This window comes from Lagopus leucura, unplaced genomic scaffold (assembly GCF_019238085.1).
Source record: "Lagopus leucura isolate 7727_CA_CO unplaced genomic scaffold, USGS_WTPT01 Super-Scaffold_100159, whole genome shotgun sequence".
NCBI lineage: Eukaryota > Metazoa > Chordata > Aves > Galliformes > Phasianidae > Lagopus > Lagopus leucura.
The window spans coordinates 20,299,905-20,318,115 of record NW_024962335.1 but is presented as its reverse complement, the minus strand read 5'-3'; the positions used below and the strand labels follow the sequence as shown (position 1 = coordinate 20,318,115).

At 40.7% G+C, this 18,211-nt stretch overlaps 1 protein-coding gene across 1 annotated transcript in view; it reads right to left on the bottom strand.

Moving 5' to 3' along the window:
* The window catches only part of FAM180A (family with sequence similarity 180 member A), a 29,184-nt gene extending 14,989 nt beyond the window's left edge, over nucleotides 1-14,195 (bottom strand). The window contains exon 1 of the mRNA XM_042890012.1: nucleotides 14,078-14,195. Coding sequence (XP_042745946.1) covers nucleotides 14,078-14,153 — 76 coding nt within the window. The 5' untranslated portion in view covers nucleotides 14,154-14,195. The remainder of the gene's footprint in view (nucleotides 1-14,077) is intronic.
* Between the last annotated feature and the right edge of the window lie 4,016 nt (nucleotides 14,196-18,211).

The window sequence follows — 18,211 nt, the reverse complement described above, 5'->3', positions numbered from 1 at the left end:
GCTAAGTTCAGACCTGCACTCATTTCTGGGCCCCACTGTGTTATTTTCTGCATTTCCATAAAAATAATGCTAAAAATTAATGGAACTCAAATATAATCATCCACAAAAAAAAATAAAATAAAATAAAATTGGTAGGTTTCAATGTGCAGAAGCAACGATGGGCTAGCAGAATTTCATCAGTCTCCGTATTGTCAGAAACACATCAAAGAAATTTGAAGGATAAATACAAAAGGAATTCATTTTATAGCTGCCTCCCCAGCTTCACAAACATGCAAATGAGATTTCCTCCTTACAAAGTTGACATTTTTCTATTGTTTGTTGTTTCATGCTCCTAAAATTTGAATGTTCCTAGATCCTTCAGGTTTCATAATTTGCCAAAATAAAGCCAAGACAGATATACAACTGGATTCCTCATTAAATGCAGAAAGAACAGCCAGAACCCTGAGTACAGCAAACTGCTAAAGGTGGTTGTACACCAAGGATTAGGTCCTCAAATGACCTGAGCTACCACCACTAGCCCTGTGATGCTGCTCTGTGGACAGCCAGGTAACAGAGAGCCCTGTGCTGTGAAAGGTGTGTTTAGGATCAGTGTAAATAGAAAGTTTTTTATGATGGAATAACTGCTTCAGTAGATAAGGGAAGAGCCACTGGCGTCACCTGTCTGGACTTCAGTAAAGCCTTCGACATGATCTCTCATTACATTCTTCTCTCTGAATTGGAAACATGGATCTGATGGGTGGACTGTTCGATGGATGAGGAACTGGTTGCGAAATCGTACCCAGAGAGTGGTGGTTAATGGCTCAATGTTCAGACGGAGATCAGTGGCAAGTGGTGTCCATCAGGAGTCATTCCTGGGGCTGGTGCTCTTTAACATCTTAATCAATGACACTGACAGTGGGATTGAGTGCACTTTCTACAAGTTTGTGGATGATACCAAGCCGTGTAGTGCAGCTGACATGCCCAAGGAATGGGATGCTACCCGGAGAGACCTACACAGGCTCGAGAAGTGGGCCTGGGAGAACCTCATGAGTGCAAGATCCGGGTTGTGGCAACTTCCTGTATCAGTACAGGCTGGGAGAAATATGGATAGAGCACAGTCCTGCCTAAAAGAACCTGGGGGTACTGGTGAATGGCAAGCTGAGCATGAACCAGCCAGAAATGTGCCCTAACAGCCCAGAAAGCCAACCGTATCCTAGGCTGCATCTGAAGAAGTGTGGCCAGTAGGGTGAGGGAGGTGATCCTGCCCCTCTGCTCTGTGCTGATGAGACCTCACCAGGAGTACTGCATCCAAATGTGGAGTCCTCAGTACAGGAGAGATGTAGACCTGTTGGTATGCTTCCAGAGGAGGGCCACAAAAATGATCCCAGGGATGGAACACCTCCCCTGTGAGGACAGGTTGAGAAAGCCGAAGCTGTTCAGACCTGAGAGTAATCTTTTGGTATCTAAAGGGGGGTTATAAGAAGGAAAGGGACAGATTCTTTAGCAGAGTCTGCTGTGATAAAACAAGTGGAAATGGTTTTAAATCAAAAGAGGGGAGATTCAGGTTGGATATAAGGAAGAAGTTTTTTACGGTCAGGGTGGTGAGGCACCAGAACAGATTGCCCAGATGCCCCTTCCCAGGAGACACCCAAGGTTAGGCTGGATGGGGCTCTGGACAACATGATTTACCTGTGAGTGTTCCTGTTCATTGCAGGGGAGTTGGACTTGGTGGCCCTTAAGGGTCTGTTCCATCTCAATTGATTCCCTAATTCTATAAGGTTAGATCCAGGCTTCCAGAAATCTTACAAAAGTGCTTCTTCCAAGGACCTAAAAAGTATCAAACATTGGGAGCTTCTCCTGAAACTGGTGAAAATTCAAAACTCTACAGCTTCTGCTATTCCATTTCCTGTCACCTACAAATGTCATCACTCAATGGTGTCCAGGCAAGAAGACCCTGCCAATTTGTTTGTCAGATATTTGTTTCAGAGCTTTTTTTCCTTTTCATACAATCTGTTCTAGAGTCTTTTGAGATGAACTTGTAAAATGGAATTTTACTTCCAGGAAAATAGTCTAAATAAGTTTTTAAGGAAAAAATGCTAATGATCTAATGTTCTTTCTTAGGAAGAATGAAATGAATAAAGGGAGGAAGACTTGATTTCGAATGCAAACATCTAGCATGTTGCTGACTGAAACCAGCTGGGAGTTTATTCTTAGGTTTAACTCTTCAGTGTAGGGGAATGGGAAAAGAAGACATGACTGTAGAGAAGCAGTGTATAGAAGTTATTGTCATACTTACATTGTGAATATTATCATGCTTTTACCCAGATTTGGGCTTTCTTCTCACTAATTTAAAATCTTTAAAGATTTCATAATGGAATGTGCTTGCTTAGAATAGCTTTTACCAATAAGTATACACTTAGTGAATTTGCACTGTTAGGTGATTCTGACTCTTTTGTCTTGTGACTAGAGAAACACTCTTTGCAAAAACCAAATTTCATCATGTGATAATTCTGCATGACACTTTTTCCTCAGCTTAATGGTAGTGAAGGGAAGCTGAGAGAGATCATCAAGATCTGAGTACATGATTGATATTCATCTATATGAATATATATATTCATATATATATTCTTTCTATTCATATATATATTCTATCTATCATAACATTACATAATGACTGTGTTATTATTGATCTGGATTGTAGGTGAGAGGCAATCGTTGTTTCAGGTACTGAAACACACACTACACATAAAACAAACCAATCATTTATGGTGTTAGGTTGACATTTAGCATGACTGCCAAAAGAGGTAGGGACAGCTTGGCCTCGTATTTTTATTTCTAAATGGGAGCCCCAGCACTCTTTTAATTCTGTTTTGACCTCTAAGCACTGCATAAAGGAAGAAGAATGTAAAATAGTGGGGTAAGCACCTCAGACACCCTGTATCTGATCAAGCAGCCATGACCCATTGCATTGGTCTGCAGATAACACTCCTGTTTGTTGGGAGAGGGACATTCAGAAGATGATTTATAGCTTCGTATAGATAATACATGCTTTATTTGGTAAACAAAAGCATGCAAAAAGAAATGAATTAAATTTTGGAAGAAGATACATAAAATGAAATATAATTAAATAGCTGATCTTGGCTGAATTGCAGCTAGACGGTCAGCACTCTTCCACCTCAATGGGCAGGCATTCTGGGGGTACTAAGGTCCAGCCCTGGGTTCAGCAATATTCATACACAGAAGTGCTGGGGGAGACACATTTGTTCCTTTGATGGTTATTGTCTTGTTTGTCAACATGAATGCAATCATAAGTGAAAACCATAGGACATTATGTCTGGAGTAAAGAGCCAGACTGATGTGATGGTCTTAAATTTGCATCAAATAAATAGAAAGGAGGGATGAGTATAGGGTATCTAACACATGTGATGAATTGGTTATGTTTACCCCACCTACAAATTTGTGCAAATAGAACACCATCTGCTTTGATGGTGATGCTTTGATTAAGAGTCCCTGTATGTTCCTTTGTAGGGTACATATATATTTATATACATGTATTTATTTTGGACTTCACCTCTACTGGGGCATGCTGGCCATGAACAGCATGCACAGAGATTAGGGCTGACATGCCAGGATCAGTGCTGGACTGATGGTCTGTGGCACATGCATCAGTCATTCAGGGTTTGAAGGGCATCCAGAAATTCTCAGTAGACATCAAACAGCCACTCCATAAATACTATTTCTGGCTAGAAAAGGAGTGTCTTTCCAGGCAAATCTAGGGTATCCTTAACAGTTAGCAATTTACCACATGGATAGGTCTTCTTAGTAATCTGGAGCCCACAAAGTTTCCTTACTGTGAACATGAGAAATACAACACCATGACAAGACAAGCCTCAAGTCCATTGACAGCCAGATTGTGACTGCCTTGTTTTTCTCAGCTGCACTGATAAATAGCTGAATCTTCCTCTCAGCTTCCTGCGTTCCTGGAGGATTCCCTACATCCACCACATGTGCTGTTGTCCAGATCTCAGCCAAGCAGCTGCTGTCTTCCCTTCGTGCATCGGGGCTTGGTTTTAGGGAGAGACAGAGAACAGTGAGGGACAGGGACCTCATAAAGAAAAGGATCTGGGCAACACAGGCAAGAACCACAGGCTTGAGGCAGAAGGCAGGTTTGGGTCTCTCCTTATTGGCCAAAACCACTCTTTGTGACTTGAGCTTAACTGGAACTGATTGTATATGATTCCCATTATGGGGCACACAGATGATGAAAAACTCATGGGTGCTTTTCTAACTCCGTATCGCTGTGAGAAGCCAGATGAGTTTTGGATTTAATAAGTCCAAGCCAAGCTAATTCTGTCCCAGCAAAACCCTGGTTGAATAAAGCATCAAAACAACCTGCATATACGTTTTTGTCATTAGACTTATCACTTTCTGCCAAGTTGGCATGGTAATCCAGAAAACCAGAAGTTGCTGTGACTTTGAAAAATGAATGCTTTCACTTAAAACATGCTGTACTATATTAGGATGTCTACAAGTAGTGTTTAACTGGAAAAGGAGTTTGTTCAGTGCCAAGCCATGAACAATAGCAACAAATGAAGCATGCATTAAATGTCTTTTATTTTAGGAGATGTTTTAAGTCAAAAAAATTCTCTCAGACAGAGAATCTGCATTTAATAAACAAATTCAATAAAAGGTAACTTTATGCCTCTTAAGAGACAGGCACAAACAAAAACATAATGTCATGGCTGTGAGCATTATGGAAATTAGGGAGGAAAATGAAGGCTCCAGAGTCTGACAAGGGGAAAAAAGGGACAACCATATCACTGCTGCTGTGACTGATGTTAATGGCAGAAGACAATTGGTCTTACTGGGGAACACTGCAGTCCTATAACCTTGTAAAAGAATGTGCTTCTTTCAACTTCCATGTGAAAAACAGGCTGTTTCTTGGACAGTGGAAAAAGTTCCTTTCATACCTACAGAATTTTAAAAACTCAAAGGGAGGCGAGCAAAAAGAGACATGTGAGGATTCAGCAGTAGTAACTTCACCTTTTACACTGTGACCAGTGGTGAATTGCCCAGACTGCTGTATCTCAACATCCTGGAGCAGAGGGAAGCTGGTGGGGACCAGAAGCAAATACATCCCTGAGAAAGAGGCTGAGGCTGGCAGTGCCAGACCCAGAGGATGCAGCCATCCCATGAGCCTGAGAAGATAGATGAAGACCAGCTGTGACAGATGGTGAAGAGCAGGTTCAAATGGGGATGCATACCATGCTGACAAGGGGGTGAATGCTACCCTAATCTTAAGCATATGTGTGCTTTAGTCTTTCTTATCCATATTTATCACATCTTCTCTGTCCCTCCACATTCCCCTTCTCTTCCTCTTTTTCTTTCATTCAAACTAACACCTTTCATTTGCCACCTTTGCTTTCAAACACCCCTATTTCCTCCCCAGATCACCTCTGAGCTTTGAAGACCTTATTTATCCCTTTCTCAGCAACTCTTTTTCAGCTACCCACCTGGCTCCTTCTGAAAAGAGAGAGCCTCATGAATTTGGAGCCCAGATCCTGGCTGGTGACCTGCTTCCCTGTGGCCAGTGAGGAATTTCCAGAGGATGAGTGGTATGTGTGCTGATCTCAGGGGAACTGGGGAACTGCCAAACCAAACCAGCAAGCTGAGCCAGGAAAGGAATGTTTGTGGAAACTGGGAATAGTGGAGCTTATTTAACTCCACTTTCTTCCTCCTTGGATTTCTTTTTAGCCTTGAGCCCAGCACAAAGTCCTCTATGGTACAAGAACAGCAGCAGTAAGGCGAGAGGTACAAACTACTGCTGCAACCCACTTCACCTTGGGGATATAAGGAGAGCTGCTGCCAAAGGATAATGCATTGAGTAGGAAAGAAGCCCTGTGACTTGGGTTGTAGACTCAGGCTAGTTTAGTATTTCTTACGGAGCAAGAATGCGGGGGATGTACCATAAAGCTGCCAAAGAAACAGCCAAGTAAAACAGAATTTGGGGTTAATGAGGGACACAGGGAAAACAGAGGCATATGGGATCCCTTCAACTTGTTTTCTTTCAGTGGAAGTGAAAGCCCCATAGATGACTGTCCCTTTGTGAAATTTTGTCTGCATGTCTGCCTACAACTTTTACCTGCAGTTCATTCTACTTGCCTTTTTTTTCCCATTCTTAATACCTTGACATATCTCTTTCTCCACTTTGTACCACCAGCTTTCCATGTAGCTGACCTGCAAGAACTTCACCTATACCAGTGCCACCCTGTTGAAAAACACTGTAACCAACAAATAACACTTTGAGTTTAGGATATTTTAATACTCAGTGCTATCAGGAAATTAAGTAATAGAGAACAATCAAGATCATAGGCTTCTTCAAGACAGTGGCAAAACTCCCACTGACATCAGTGCTGTCAATGTGCACATATTAGTGCTTTTAAAGCAAGCTACAGATGGGCTTACACACACCAGACCTAGAGTCATTCAACTCCCTGCACCTGGGGTCCACACACTCTCTAGATTCTCTGCATCCCAAAGGCTCCCTTCAGTGGGATGCAGAGGAATAGTACATGGTTTTACAGAGCCCAGTGTTGGTCTTCAGGATCCCAGCCCAGCATTTGAGTCTTGCCCTGCCTTGAACCTGGGTACTGGCATTGCATGCAGAGTTAATTGTTCCACTGTTCTGCATTTTACCTCAGTGATTTACGTCTTGCCAGGCACAGTCTGAGTAATCAGAGTCTCTACAGCCTGATAATGTTTGTTAAGACCTGCTGACTTTCCTTTCAATGACACTACACTATTCAGTGCTTCTGACAAGATTGCATTCTGCTTGAGAAGTCATTACCCTCCTGCTGAATCTGGCATGATCTGCTCCAAGAAAACAAGAAAAACACTGTGCTTCACAAAAAGGGAAAAAAAAAATCACCAGTAATGCCAACATACTGGACTACATGCACGCAGTCATCCTGAAAAGGTCTGAGACAAATTACTAAATTACTCTGCGCCTCATAAAGAAAAGAGATGTTAACATTTCCCCTCCTTAACTACACTGAAAGCTCTTTGGAGAAGGAAAGGCTTTTTTTCTATGTGTGTTCACACAGTCTCAGATACAAGTGGGATCTTGGGCCACAGTAGTGGAGTAAATATAATCAGGAAGGGACTCTGAGTGCTCTGCTGTCTTTGAAAGGGTACATGAGTTATTTCATTCATGACAGAGCTGCTTCACCTGTGGAGATGAACACAGTGCATTCAGAACAGTGAGTGGCTTGGTAAAGGTAAGGGGAAGGAGTTACTATAGTCTGAAAGTGTAAGGAGGAATTTGGATGGCAGGAGCTGCTTCTGAGCTAGAGTTTGGCTGGGAGATAAGAACCCTTGTGCAAACTGATCCAGATCCCACAGCAATTCTACACCTGGGACTGAGACAAACACAAACACACATTAGGCATGCCGGAATCCTAAAAAGAATCACCAAGTCAATAGAAAAGTGCCTTACTGGCTCACCAGTCCTCATAATGGGATAGAACTGAGATCATTGGGAAGATTCTACTGGTCCACTTTCAGCTTGTGCATCTCACTTAGTCTAACACATACTGAAGAAAAAACTGCTGTACCTTACATGTGTTCCTCATGTTCTAAAGTTGCTTACCCAGATGTCATTAAAATTGTCTTTCAACTTTTGATTCTGTCAAGCTATTTATGACACTATGAGCTGTTTTACCCAACTATTGACTGCTTCCTGTGGCAATAGGAGCCACAGAATCATTTAGATCCTTCCTTGTTAGCAGCATGACTACTTATAGAGTACAAAATCTGTGATCTAAACTAAAATGTGAAAAATTCTATAATCTGTCCTTCCTCTGATCTCATCCCAGTTTAGCACAATTGCCCTAGAATAGGGCAATTGTGATTTACTAAGCATCTTTTTTATGTCTTTCAGTTTCAGGTATCCATTGTGAATTCTGATTCATGGGTCATCTTCATACAGGTTAAATTAATTAAGTCTGCGCTATAGAAGCACCTGGGGAATCAGGATGTGCTAAAAAGGATTTTGATTACAGTTATAGCCCTACTCTGTTGGAAATTTTTCCTATTCAGGTGAAATTCATTCAGGGACAATTGTAGTTTAGATGTATTTTCAACACCAAGCAGCTTTCAGAGATATCAGGATAAATTCCCTATCAGCACCTTCCTCAATTCTCTTCCCACTGAAGAGATGTTCGAGCCAGACACTACGGTCACATCAGTGTGGCACTAGGTCCAACCAGGTGAAACCTGCTGAAAGGCAGAGCTCTTTCCCTTGGACACATGCCATGCGTGTGACTGTCAACCTGCCAGTAATCCAGCTAAAGTCCCTGCATTGCTCCATACTGTGCTGCTTCCACTCCTGGTTTGTGATCTCTGCTCCACAAACCTCTGTGCAGCACAGATGTCCTAGTTGCTGTCTTCATTCATTAATGTTCAATTTTTTTTTTTTCTTGATTCAAAACATGTTTTTGTGTTTGTCTACTGCTAACTTATGAAAGGGCAGGAAACATTCCTCTAATGCCTCCTCCGTAATGTTTTTTAAAGACCTATTATTTGGACCTATTATATACATAGATTTATACTCATCTGTTGCAAAATTCTTTGCTGGGAAAATAAAAGCACAGATATAAAAACTATCTTCTTCAGGTCATCATTTTCAATGCTAATTCCTCTGAATTTCAATCCCTGACTGCCATTCATGCAGTGTCACCATCTTTTTGTAGGTACAATGGCAATATTTAGTGCAGTTGTGATTTGCATTGGGCAGATGAACCTCCAAACCAGAACACTATAGCCTACAAACATGCATTCTCAGGAACTGTTAAAGGCTTGTGAAACAGATGCAAGGTGGGTGAGAATAACCTCTGCAGCAGATTGATCAAATCGATGTCAGTGTAATAGGTCCAACAAGATGGGAAGGTGGGACAGATGATGCAATTCTCCAAGTGACCACGTGGGAGCCGGAGATAAGGGAAACACTGTTATTTTTCTCCACAAGAAGGAACCTACGCCAGGCATGGGAAGATTTGGCTCTGCTCCATAACATTTCATATCTTTCATAGTTTTATGTGCAACACATATTTTATGAATTGGATAAAAATAACTTTATGAAAATCAAAGTAAATAAATGTTGCATTTAAAAAAAAAAAAAATTGTATGCAGTCCAGATTGCATAATTTGCCTTTTTTCTTGAGCCAGACCTTTGGATACTTTAAAATAAGCCAAAACCATGACCTGGTATATTTGAGGACTTCTGGGTTTGTACGTGAATATGTGTTTGACCATTTATGTCATAATTACATGCTGTGTTCAAGTCATATTCCTTTTCCTTACGCCATCCAAAGTAGCATAGTCAAACTAGTATTACTGTCAATGGTGGAATCCCAGAGGTCATTTGAGAAGGGAGTGCCTGGCTGTAACGGTGCAATATGAGATGGAGGAAGGAGAGGCAAATATGGCAAAAATGTGTGGAGATCATAGAATCACGTGATTTGGAAGGAACCTGTAAAGGTCATATTGTCTAACTACCCTTCAATGTGCAGGGACATCTGCACTAGATCAGCTTGCTTAGAGCCTGACTTTGAGTGTTTCCATGAATGGGACATCCACCACCTCTCTGGGCAACATGTTCTAGATGTTCCAGATGATTCTATTTCAAAGATGCTGTGCATATCTTAAATCCAAGGCACTCATCTTTTATATATATGGCAAAATTGCCACCAACCAACCTGGTATGCAGATATAGATGATCACATAGTAGAGAAAATTTTAAATTCTACTTCCTGGTAAAAGGACTGGATGGTTCTCTGGAAGCAGTTAGTCTTCTGTGTAGTCCTCCTTCTCTTGACACTGGAGCTTCCAATCTGTTGCAGCTAAGCCTATCAGCAGAAGCAGTCTGCAAGAGTTTCTCATGCTTCATCAAACTCAAAAACTGAGTTACCAAAACACTAGAGAAAAAAATAAAGCAATTCACCATTGTTCAGAAATCAAAGACTATGGACCTTCCCTTCTTCCAAGTAATTGCCCCTGCAGAGAGCCTCTAAGGAGATCAACTTAATCCTCCAGGGTTTTGGAAAAAACTTTTTATTTGAATAATGCATGCAGACCAGGTAAATCTGGATATAGCTTCATACAATAATGCTGATAGCCTGAAAGGCACATCATAACCATTCCCAAAAGCATGAAGCCTCATCGGTGTCACTATAGTTAGTATATCCTTTTCTCATTGACAATTTATGTCTTCCAATTGTGTGTCTTCCAGTATTTCCTACTTCATTCCCAGTGAGAGGTAATTACCACTACAGCTGTTTCTCAGTGTCCAAGAAGCCACAACCGCAAGGAATAACACTGCATCTTCTCTCCCCAAGCAACCACGAAGCTGGTGTTCTATTGTTTGTGTGCCATTTCTTTGAACTGGGAAGCCCTTAAAGAAAATATTGCCAGCTGAGATGAAATGTACTAACAAGACTTGCCCTAGGGTTTCTACTCAGGGAATAGGCAATTCTTGTAATGTAGCCCTGAAACTCACTTCTGCTCATCAGTGTACTGGTAGTTGTCAGAGCAGTGCAAGGAAAGCAACTGGATGACAAGAAGTGATATTGGCTCATATTACTACAGTTGTGTGTGCTATTTTTATTTTTATTTTTATTTTTTTATTATTTTTTATTTTTTTATTTTTATTTTTTCCTACAGTAAACACATTTCTTAAGAACTGGAATTGTTATTTTTTTCCTTTCTGAAATTAATATCACATCACCTCTACCACTCTATAGGGAATTCAGTTTACTAGAGGCCTAACATTATGTCTTGTCCCTAGACCTGAAATTCACAAATGCAAGAGGCTAATGCCATAGAGCAGAGGCTACAGAAGGCTTGAGGAAAGCTGAGCTGATTATTTCAATCACTGTCACCACTAAAAATCATAAAATCACGGAATATCCTGAGTTAGAAGGGATCCACCAGGGATCAGCGAGCCAACTCCTGGCTCTACACAGCACCATCCAAAATCCAAACCCTCTGAGAGCAGCATCCCAGTGCCCCTTGAAGAACTCTTTCACTTAGGGCCGTGCCCACTGCCCTGGGCAGCCCGTTCCATGCCCACCGCCCTCTGGTGTAGACCCTGTCCCTAACCCCCAGCTGCCAATTCCCTGGGTCCTGTCGCTGTCACACAGAGCAGAGCTCTGCGCTGCCCCTCTGCTCCCTGTGAGGAGCTGCAGCCGCCATCAGGCCTCCCCTCAGTACCTCTGCTCTGGTCTAAGCAAAACCAGGAACCTCAGCAGCTCCTCACACACCTTACCCTCCAGACCCTTCTTCATCTTCATAGCCCTCTTTTGGATGCTCTCTATCAGTTTTATGCCTTTTCCATACTGTGCTGCATAAATTGCTCCCAGTGCACGGGTTAGGTTGCACCAATGCAGTATAATGCAGGATATCTTTAATGTTCTGAACACATCAACCCTCGTGACTAAGATCTGCCTGTAACTTCTGGAGCAATGTCCACAGGCGGATCAAAGCAGACTGAGGGAAGTATGACATTTTGCTTGCAAAAGGATGAGGGAGTGAAAAAAAAAAAAAAAAAAAAAAAAAAAAAAAGAGAAAAGCAAAGGGGAAAAAAAAAAAAGAGCTCTATTTTCCTGTCAGATTATTTTATTTTATGCTATTCATTGATGCTCATAAAAGCGAAGAGAGGTAGCAGACTGGAGTTCCCATTTACCTACCGGTCAATGGAAGCATATTCATCTTTCCTCATATGACTGCTTTTTTTTTTTTTTTTTTTTCCCAGCAAAGATTAAATATTTTGTTACAGGTCTGGGCATGGAAGGTACCCCAGTACCTCTAGTGAAAAGTAAAAAGTATAAGCTAGATCTTGCTTTATCCAATTTACACTGTTTATTTATTTTGGGAAAAACAAACAAACAAAACCAAAAGAACCTATCAACTGTAGCTAATTAAATCAGGGCCCTTTGTCCTACTGTTCTGTAAACTACTGGTCAATATGGAGCTAATATGCAGATTTGTATTTTATTTCCATCAGACCAGAGGCTGATCTGTCTGCTTTTCCACTGCAGAACACAGACTAGCATTTGGATAAGATTTAAGTAACTGGAATTAATCCAGAGACTTGTGGAAGGAAAGAAGAGTAATAAATGCACAGAAGGGTGTGTCGTGCCTCACTATTCAGTCAGATTTCCTCTGACGTTTTGGAGCAATTTACAACTTTGGAAGGTTCTTTCACCCCCTAAATACTGCAGAATAAGATGGGACTGACTGTGCTGACAGATAGATATTTTAAGTGACTCTGAAGTAGCTATTATTGAAAGAATCAAACCTTTAAAACATATTTGGTGCTGCAAAATCCCAGCAGTTGTGGAGAATTATTCTGGCTTCCTCCTCAGCTGATCTCTAATATTTGCAAGAAAGGAACTCCTTATCACAACAGGGACTGAATCTCCTTTTTCCTCCAAAGCCTCTAAAACCAAGCGGTAGTGCCTCCAGCTTGAAAATAATCTGCTTTCACAAAAGGAAGAATAGAGTTCTGATATTTTCCTTTAAATGTTCTGGTGGTTATAATTGGACTTTTCTAGTTGTATGGATTTCTTTTATGGTTATGTTTTTGCTTTTTAATTAAAATAAGAGAGTCAGCAAACACCAAGGACAGCCTTGAGTTAAATTGCATACTGACTATTTCATGGTAATGGACACCTCCCCGTTTATTTATCCCTTCATAGAAAAGATGTAATAATTCTTCCAAAAGGTAGGATATATATATATGTATAGATTTGTTTCAGATATTCAGATTTAGTTCTAAGATCCTCACCTTTTTATGTGTCTTCAGTGGAAAGGTATCTAGAGAACTGAAGTAGTGGAACAATCAGTACTATTACTTCTATTAAACTTCTTTTATACTTCTATTAAAGTCAGAAGAAAGTAAGGTACATGAAAATATAATTACTCATCCTATATAATACAAGAGGCTGATGGAATAACTGCAGAAAAAATCTGTCACTCTGAGTCCTGGGTCAGTGCCCCATCAGAAGGTTCCCACTAGCTGTAAGGAAGAATTAAATGTTTATACAGACAGAGCAGAATTGAATGTCTCGTCATTACATCACTCAGAATTTGTCTCTCAAACAAAATTTGAACTAAATCCAAAGAGCAGATTGAAAAGAAATTAGATAGAATGTGGAAGAATGGAAGATCAGAGCTATGGAGTGGGAGAGAGTGGATTGTTTTGTTGTTATTGCTTTTTTTTTCTTTTTCTTTTTTTAACAGACTCCAGTGCCTTTAAGAATATGTACATTTCTATATAAGAATAAAGTATGCCTTTTGGGAGGTGTTTATTTTCTCCATTTCCAGCAGATTTACCAAGTAGCTACAGGACTCGTGCCAAATATCAGAGGAAAAAATTGAAAAAAAAAGAGAAAAAAACAACAACAAAGACCATCATGACTAGCTGTCAAAGAAGTACCTTCCTATGAAATCTGATTGTTCCAAACAGGTTTATAAATTACTTTCACACACATTAATACAAACATATCATGACTATCTGCTGTAATATTGTCCACTGAAAACTGGTAACACCCTAGCTAGCTTTCTCCGTACTGTGCCTACTGATCTATCAAGGTAACATCATAGGCACTTCTAGGCACCTTGCACAAACTTTGCTTTGCTATGTTTCCTATTAGCAGGTGTTTGCTTGATAGGGCAGAGAACTATGCCACCTGTGGTTGCAAAGGATCTTGCTTTGAGGCTTCATGACTTGTAATTCTTGTTAATTCAAGAGAAAAAGGAGAAAGAGAAAGGAGAAAATGAGAAAAGAGCACAGTTATATTCTTGAGATATCTCTTGTATATGGTTGTATTATAGCAGAATATATCATTTTACCTTTATGCACTTGTGCAGGTACGTTTTCTATTTGTCTGTGTATTTGTTTAACTGACCCATTTGATGGAGAAAAAAATCCAGATCTGGAAAGGTTGAATTATACATTCATATATAATGCAAAATAAGTTCAGATTAAATCTACACACTCAAAGTTTTCTCATAAGTAATCTTCATGCTTAAATCTTACCTCTACTCCATCTGTAGTTTACAGTGGCATGAGCACTATAATAGAACAGCAGCAGAAGCAAAGTCTTCCAAAGCATCCTTTTCTGTGAAATGTGTATGTCTAGCTATATATTAGTTTCTTTCTTTCCTACCTCCCTTCTTTTCAGGAATAAATAAATGGTTTTTCCTACCCCCCACCCCCTTCCCCTTTGAAGGAGAACCTGTCTGATCTTCTGAGTGCAGCTGAATTCAGCGTGCAGCTCCTCTCCCAAACCAAGTCTCCTCGGGATCAGGAAACTTACTTTTACAGACAGACTTTGTTTTTATTCACATCTGGAATGACTCATGGTGCATGTGAGTTTGCTGGCAGCTGTGAGAATAAATATCATTACATTTTTGTAGTTGAGTTTCATTTGTTATATGGGCCAGTTGGAATTTATTTTCGTCCAATAAAACAGCCACAAAAAACTTCATTAAAGTGCGCTTGAGTGCTAGATATGTTGCTACTTTTCTGTAACACAGGGAGGTATGTGCTAACCTGGATCTAAGTCAAAAAGCTTCTCTGGAATGATGTACAGCTGCACTTGGATGCTTAAGTCAGGGAGTGGAGCATATGTTCTGCAAGAACATTTTGCTACTGTGATTCACATAATCAGTTCTTTATTAGGAACGTATAATGCTTGTGCTTAGACTTCTACAGGACAAGTGCTGGCCACTTCCTCTGTTTGGCCACTGCAGAGCACGGAAAGGTCCAAATCCTTAACTGGCTCTCTTCAGTGGGACTGTGGGACAATCTGCAATAGCCAGGATGAATGTGGAGAGGTGAGGCTGAACAAAAAGGTTACTGTCAATTTTTTCCTCACTGACACTAGCCCTGATGAAAACAACACTGGTACTGTTATCACAAAGAGACATAGCATGCAGGACCTACAAGTACATACTCTCTGATGTAGCTCCAGCAACAGCTTCAGAGCAAGTTGCTGCATGTTGGAATAGACAGGTGAAAAAGAAGGACACAAAGAGTACCTAAGAGATTCAAGGTAAAGGCTATACCCCATTTGGTGCGTCAAAGTGATGAGCCTCGCTCACATCTTTTATAGGTAAGTGTAAGCCAGAAAAAATACACTGGCTTTATTTATACTGGTGTAAAATTGGCATATATGAGAGAAGACTCCAGCTCAGAAGTTATAAATACCAGAATTATGGGGAAGAATTAGGAGCTGGAATGACAGACAGCAGTGTGGCTCAGAATTAATAGGCACTGGCAAGAAGGCAGGAGAAAACCTGCTCAGCTCCTGCCTCACTCATGCCAAATTCTGGCCTTTGCCTCAGTACCCTCATTCTTCTCTGCACCAGCTTCAAGTAATACCAGCTGTAAAGGAAGGAGGAGGGTCAAATAAGGTTGCCTTGCCTAAGGCGACTCCCCTTGTCTTCCTACACGTACAGATTTTCCTGTGCTAAGACTGCTTCAGGTTACTCCCACATGATGAGCGCATGAATGTAAGACAGAACTTTGCATGCCAAGGAGATGGCAAGAGACATCATTAAAACAGAGGGTGACTAACTCTCTTGCTGTATAATCATCCTGTTTCCCTAACATATTAAGGATGGGACTGAATATAATGTTATAGCTAGGAGAGAGCTTTCACAAAAACCTTGTCCAGTAGTTATGAAGCAGGGATAAACTCATTTTTAGATTGCCTAGAGAAAGGAAAAAGAAAAGAGGGTACCACAAGAAAATGACTATCCCTGTAGTGGGTAGAGAGTAAAAGATGTGCTCTGAAGTGCTGTATCATTCCACTCCTTATCTAAAGAAAAGGCTGTTGAGAAGAGAGGATGGAGGAATTCAGATTGGTTCTGTCTCACACTATTTTGCTGGAAAAGCCCTGCTTTTTTTGCTGGCAACAGGACACTTCTTATACTCATTCACTGTCACTGCTTAATATATTTAGCCTATATAGGGAAAGGAGAAGAATCACAGCAATTTAGTTCTCTAATCTTCCACTCTACTTCCAGCCTCTAAAGCAGGAGAACAGAGAAGCAACAGAAATCTCCTTTTTCAGATGCTGGAGATTTTGCTCTGAAGCTACATTTTCTGTGATATTATTTCTATTGTTATTATTTTGTGTGTTATTTATTTATTTATTTATTTAATCCTTAAACTGAGACTGGCTGCAGGATCCTCTCTAGTGGCCTTTCCTTATCTCAGACACAAACTCTCCCCATCTGTGGTCCAAGATCTCACCCTTGACTGGAGTCTTCAGATAGTCCATGTTAGACTGCAGCTATGCATGTACCACAACTGCAGGGCAAATCTGGCATTAGGACCATGAGTGATGTACTCACATCTGCTTTCTTAAAGGAAATTCAGCTGCAGATATAACAGGACCATGCAAAATAAAGAATGCTTTCCCTGTGGCATCTCCTCAAGAACTATGAACGGCCCCTTCCCACCGCTTAAAACTATAGATGTTTTTCTCTCCCATATGGATGCACACACACAGAGCAATATCTTCTCTCTATAAAAAGCCCTCCAGATGAAACTAGGAGATAAATCTTTCAAATGTGCCCAGGGTACTTCAATTCTACAACTTCTATTCATCTCTTGACTATGTTTTATTAGATCGTTGCCCAGCTATGGCTCAAGGCAGTTTCTGGCTTTGCTGAAGATTTGAATCACAGCAACTACAATGATTACTAAAAGAGTACAGAAATCCTCAATAATTACAAGTATTAAACACTCTTAAATTGCTTTGAAAATTTGAAGCTGAAGAGCTTTATGGTGAAGTTCATCCTGAAGATGTGTTTTCTGGGGAAGTGTACCATGTTGATGAAATCAGGAAGCAGAGAGCTAGTCTCCAGGCTGCTTGATATTTAGATCTTAAAGCAGCATAGTGCCAGACATTGACACAGTCATATTAAGGTAAATTTGTATGTTTTGGCAGTTCTCATACATTTTAGTGTTGGAACTGCAAGTCCTCCAGAACTCCAGTACCTGTGAGTCCTTTCAGGCACTGAAAATGCAGGTTGCTTAAGGTGAGAATAAACATTCATATAACTCTCAGCAATACAACTAGACTCCAAGCTTTTCCATTCAAGTCATCCATCCTGATGCTGTCAGTGAGTGTCAGTACACACTGCTGCTCCACCACCACCTTTTAAAGAATATAAGGAAAAATAAGGAAGGAGGAAAAGGTGTGGCTGAGCAGGGAAGAAGTCACTCATCCTTTTGTGGCCCATGCACAGTGGGGGCAGAGAGCTAGTAGTGGTATCTCTAAGCTGCCCTTCTTTCCCATCATAGATATTATCCTGGCGAAGGACTTCAGCAGGCTGGAAGCATAAAAAACTTGTATTTTCCAGTGGATACTCTGTAGTAACCAAAAATTTAGGTGAGGTGCCCCTGTGTTATCTTCAATAGCTCATTTTGTGGAATAATTTTCAATCTAAAAAGACAGTACATGGGGAAATAAGACACCAGATAATCCAAGATCAGCAGCCTACTGGGTCTTCCAAGAAGATTCACTGGGGAATACCAGCTCATGTCAGTTCAGTTTTGGCTTTGATGAACTTCTGCCAAACCCAAGATGGAGCTCCAGTCTGCCCTGACACCTCAGTCACTACGTTAATTCCACAAAAATCTTTATATATATATATTTAGATTACATATATATACTATATATATATTTTTTTTTTTTCAGATTCATCTTTGTTCAGTTTGAAAACTGTGGGGAGGAACTTCCTCTGAACTGGAAGCTCTGCTCTGCAGCCAGACTCCTGCCCTACTAAATAAGCCATGAGGCATCTGCCTGCTGGTATGCCAGCACAGTGGAATGTCTACGTGTGACACAGACATTGGAATCCATTGCACCATAGAGATGGATAATCTTAGACATACACATGAATTGACTCACTCATGTAATGAGCTAGTGAATGATGGCAGAGCTGAGTTTAGAAACTGAGGGCCAGTCTTTTCATTTCTCTGCCCAAAACATAAGGTCCCAGTCTGCACAGCTCAAACAGCACCAAGTGTTGTCTACCAAGAAGAGAAAGAAGCTTGTACAAAATGCCAAGTAGTACCCTCATAATAAGGATATAGTTGCATACAAGAACTTATAGGAGATGAAAAGTTTTTTCAATACCACACTACTGGCAGCTG